The sequence below is a fragment of the Anguilla anguilla genome, chromosome 15 (assembly GCF_013347855.1).
Source record: "Anguilla anguilla isolate fAngAng1 chromosome 15, fAngAng1.pri, whole genome shotgun sequence".
NCBI classification, from domain to species: Eukaryota; Metazoa; Chordata; class Actinopteri; order Anguilliformes; family Anguillidae; genus Anguilla; species Anguilla anguilla.
Genome location: NC_049215.1, coordinates 1,904,556 through 1,908,837, shown reverse-complemented (window position 1 = coordinate 1,908,837; position 4,282 = coordinate 1,904,556). Strand labels below are relative to the sequence as shown.

General features: G+C 47.1%; 1 protein-coding gene across 1 annotated transcript; it reads left to right on the top strand.

The window, feature by feature from the left end:
* The first annotated feature begins 3,159 nt into the window (after positions 1 to 3,159).
* On the top strand, positions 3,160 to 4,049 carry lrrc3 (leucine rich repeat containing 3). Its single transcript, XM_035394249.1, has one exon. It carries the CDS (start codon positions 3,160 to 3,162, stop codon positions 3,985 to 3,987), a length of 828 nt encoding a protein of 275 aa, XP_035250140.1. The 3' UTR covers positions 3,988 to 4,049.
* Positions 4,050 to 4,282: the final 233 nt, after the last annotated feature.

The window sequence follows — 4,282 nt, the reverse complement described above, 5'->3', positions numbered from 1 at the left end:
CTGTGGGCTAGGCTTAATCGCATCGACTTTGAATTCCCAGTGTAACCTGATGCGATCAGGGTGTCTGTGCAGCACCGCTCGGGTGGGGGGCCGGGGGGAGGGGGTTCTAGTTTTGCTGCCCAATGAGCGCGCTGGACCGCAGGAACACAAACATCTGCTCCCGAAGTCGGTCAGCAGCGGCATCAGAGCTGGATGAGCATGAACGCTGAGCGCACCAGCACAGCAACAAGTGAGGAAACGTCACCAAGCCAGGCAGGTAGCAGTCTGTCCTACACTCGGTACGAAACTTATCGAAGCCATCTATTAAGCGTCTAGCGAAAATATTATTATTATTATTATTATTATTATTATTATTACAATAGTAATAATAATTATAATGTGTTGGCTAAGTAGGAAGCTTCTGGACATTTTTGCCGCGCACTAAAATAAACATAGATTAACTTTGAAAATAATGTGGAGGAAATACAGAGACCATTTTGCGCTCAGTTTATTTTAGCCGAACGCTTCCAAATGTGTTTTTTTCCCCCCACAGCACAACTGGGCTAAATGGCTAAATAACTGCGACCGCGCCGTACAGCACATAGATAGGACACGTGCTGCAGTAGCTGCTCTTTGAGTATTAGTAACGAAGTCCAGCCTGGTATTTCTCTTGTAGCCTATGTTGCATACGGCATTTAGAAATGTCCGAGGACAGGAAAGAAGCGTACAGAAGAAGGTGGCTCACTTTTTATTGTCCAGTTTATGGTAGTTATTCTGGGTTTGTGGTATTAAAGCCCCTGTCAGGAACGCAGCATCGGCAGGTTAAACAAAATTACTGTGTTTGGTTTACTTACCGTAGTCAATGCTTGAATGCTGTTTGAATGTTATATTAACAGACAGTCGGATCAAGAACGATCGGAGGCTATTATGTATAATAATTTTGGCCAAATTAAGCATATTTCTTCTTCGGTATTCTCTCCGCTTTGTGTATATTTCATCTGTCCTGTTGCATGAAGAAGGGAAAATAGTGTCCAGGTAGCAATGATGGAAATGCCACGGCAATACGCAACGGGGAAGGACCTAGTTAAGCATCTCCAAAGGTGAATACAGGTAATTTTGTTTGGAAAAAGGTTTGCATGGCAATTCTGAACGTTTCATACGATGCATATATATATTGTTCAGCAATGCAAAGTAGGTTAATCCGTATGGTTTGACGCTCTTAGCGATCAGATATAAACCGATCTACCGCATCCTCAGAAGGCACTTGTAGGCTATTCCTAAAGGACATGTCACGCAGTGAAGAAACGGAGACTCTGTGTTTTTTAAAAGATTATATTGCATAGATGGCACACAAGCAGAAGTTGCTTATTGATAGCAGACAGAAACACGTGGATTAAAAAATAACACAAATGAAAAATAATGTGGTCAGCACGCGCAACTCTGATCATTGTGGTCAAGTAAGGCAGGACACGTGCAGCCTACTATTACTATCTGCTCACGAGTTCGCCTGTATAATACCAACTGCATCACATTACGAACGAGCTTTTTTAGGTAAACTTTATATAGTACAATAAAGAGGTGCCATATTATTATAACTGCAAGCATTACTGCAGATGTGCATTTATTTTTTAATCAGAAGACTGCCATTCGTGCGTAAACATTATCTATTTTTCTGGTTCTGATAAAGACAAAATGCACTTGCTTATTTCTTGAAGAGCTGAGTATATTCCTGTGCAATTTACTTGTAGGAGAAAAGATAGCAAGGTTTTTTTCTCATTTAGTTCAGACTGGACTGTTCTATATGTAGAAAGTTATGCACCCTTGCAAACTGAAAAGCATATACCAGGCAATGTTGTTTTATTATTCAATCATGAATTTATTTAAATTGTTAACAAGTTTAATTACACATCAGAGTCAATGTTAGATGTTACTTTAGCTATGTGCTTTATGGGTTTCTTGTTTCACATTCATCTGAATAGTATCGCTCTTGGTGAGAAATATTATTTGTGTGCGTGGCTTTCGTTTGAGTAATTCAGATGAACTGTCAAACTAGAGCAGATGTGCGCTTTGCGGGAGCGATAACGAATTATTGGTTAGCTGTAGGGTCAGGTGTGGTCCGCTAGAGGGAGCAGCATTTCAGCGCTGTCACATAATTGTGGTTTTGCTTCTCAATGCTGTGGTCTCTTCTGGAGAGGAATCGAAGGATAAACATGTTCCTTCTTTCCTGCTGTTACGTGTTATGTGCGCACGCAAGATGCCATTATGTATGACCTGCATACGTCAGTCACATTAGTATTAGCTTGTTGCGCTATTATTGGGTATAATTTTTATTGATGGGCACACTCAACTTCTTGAGCAGAGAGAGAGAGAGAGAGAGAGAGAGAATGAATTCAATTTATAATATGCAGAGGTTCATGAATAAATGAAACCATGCTAATCAAATCTGATATTGTATTAAAACAATAGATCTGCATTTGACACAATGAAATAATTGATCTATTTCATTTTTAAATTGTTTACATTGAAAGTAATTGATTTTAATAACCAATTTGGGTGCCAGAATGTTTTCATTGTTGCAGTGTTCAGTGTTGCAAAAAATTCTTATTTGAATTAAGAATTCAGTGCGACACCGTGGTACTCTGTAGAGCTTTTGTGATGTAAATTCAGAGCAAATTAAATTCACTCAAACCCCCCCAAAAAAGAGTGAAGCTCCTCTATGTGAGTTACTCATCCGTGACTTTACGGTTTCAGCCTGTTTCCTTTCCTTTCTGTTGCAGCCTGGCGGGAGACTGCTAGTACTAATCAGCTCACAGAAGAGAAGACTTCATTTTTCTCCATTTTTTGTGCTGCAGCTTCTACAATCTTCTAGACTCTTTTAATTTTCTGTATTTTCTGTTTTTTGGGCACACAGCACCTGCCTTCACTGTGTCTTTGTGTTATTTTTTTGTACACACGGGGCACTGCTAAAAGGCTTCTTCGCGATGGTTCAGCTCAAACTGGTGGAAGGGTGAAAGCGGCTTTTTTGTGGAGAATTCCCTGAGGACGCGAGAAGCTCCCTGTGTAAGTGCCTTTCAGTGAGGCGCTGAGATTCCTCCTCCAGAATGGCCTCTTATTAACTCCAGCTGCCCAATGCCTGCACAGGTGCATGGCTGATGAGGGGGGGAGGCTCTGTGCACTGGCATGGGTTATGAGGGGGGGGCGGGGGATGCAGGCAGGCTAATGGGGCCGGGTGTGCCCGGGGGGCCGGTCTCCACAGCCGCCGGTGCGCTGCTCAGAGGCTGTGTAGTGCTGGCTGTGCTGCTGTGTCCCGGGCTCGCCGTGTGCCCCAAGAGCTGCCACTGCGCAGAGAAGGGGGGCGTGGTGGTGGTGCAGTGCGCCTCCCAGAACCTGGAGAAGATCCCTGCGGACCTGCCGGGGGACACGGTCGCCCTGCTGCTGGGGTCCAACCGCATCACCCGAATCCCGGGCCAGGCCTTCCGGGGCCTGCCGCGGCTGCAGGAGTTGGACCTCTCGCACAACGCCATCCAGGAGGTGGACGCAGGGGCCTTCCAGGGGGTCTCTGAGGGCCTGCGGTCGCTGGACCTCTCGCACAACCGCATGCGCAGCGTGCCCAAGGAGGCCTTCGCCCGGCTGCGGGCCCAGGTCCGGCTGTCGCACAACCCCTGGCACTGCGAGTGCGCCCTGCAGGAGGCGCTGCAGGAGCTGCGGCTGGACCCCGACACCGCGGCCGAGGTCAGCTGCCACACCGCCGCCCAGGACCAGTACGCCGGCAGGCCCGTCGTGCAGGTGCTCGACTCCGGTATCAACTTCTGCAACTACCACCACCGCACCACCGACGTGGCCATGTTCGTCACCATGTTCGGCTGGTTCGCCATGGTCATCGCCTACGTGGTGTACTATGTGCGCCACAACCAGGAGGACGCCCGCCGACACCTGGAGTACCTCAAGGCCCTGCCCAGCAGCTCCCAGATCAGCAGGGACTTCGACACTGTCAGCACCGTGCTCTAGCACCCGTTCTGTGTGCGAGTGTGTGTGTGTGTGTGTGTGTGTGTGTGTGTATGTGTGCGAGTGTGTGTGTGTGTGTGTGTGTGAGAGTGTGTGTGTGTGTGTGTGCGTGAGTGTGCGTGTGTGTGTGGGTGTGTGTGTGTGAGAGAGTGTGTGTGTGTGTGTGGGTGTGTGTGTGAGTGTGTGTGTGTATGTGTGTGTGTGTGTGTGTGTGTCTGTCTGTCTGTGTGTGTGAGTGTGTGTGCATGCGTGTGTGGGTGTGTGTGTATGTGAATGTGCGTGTGTGTGTGTGTGTGCG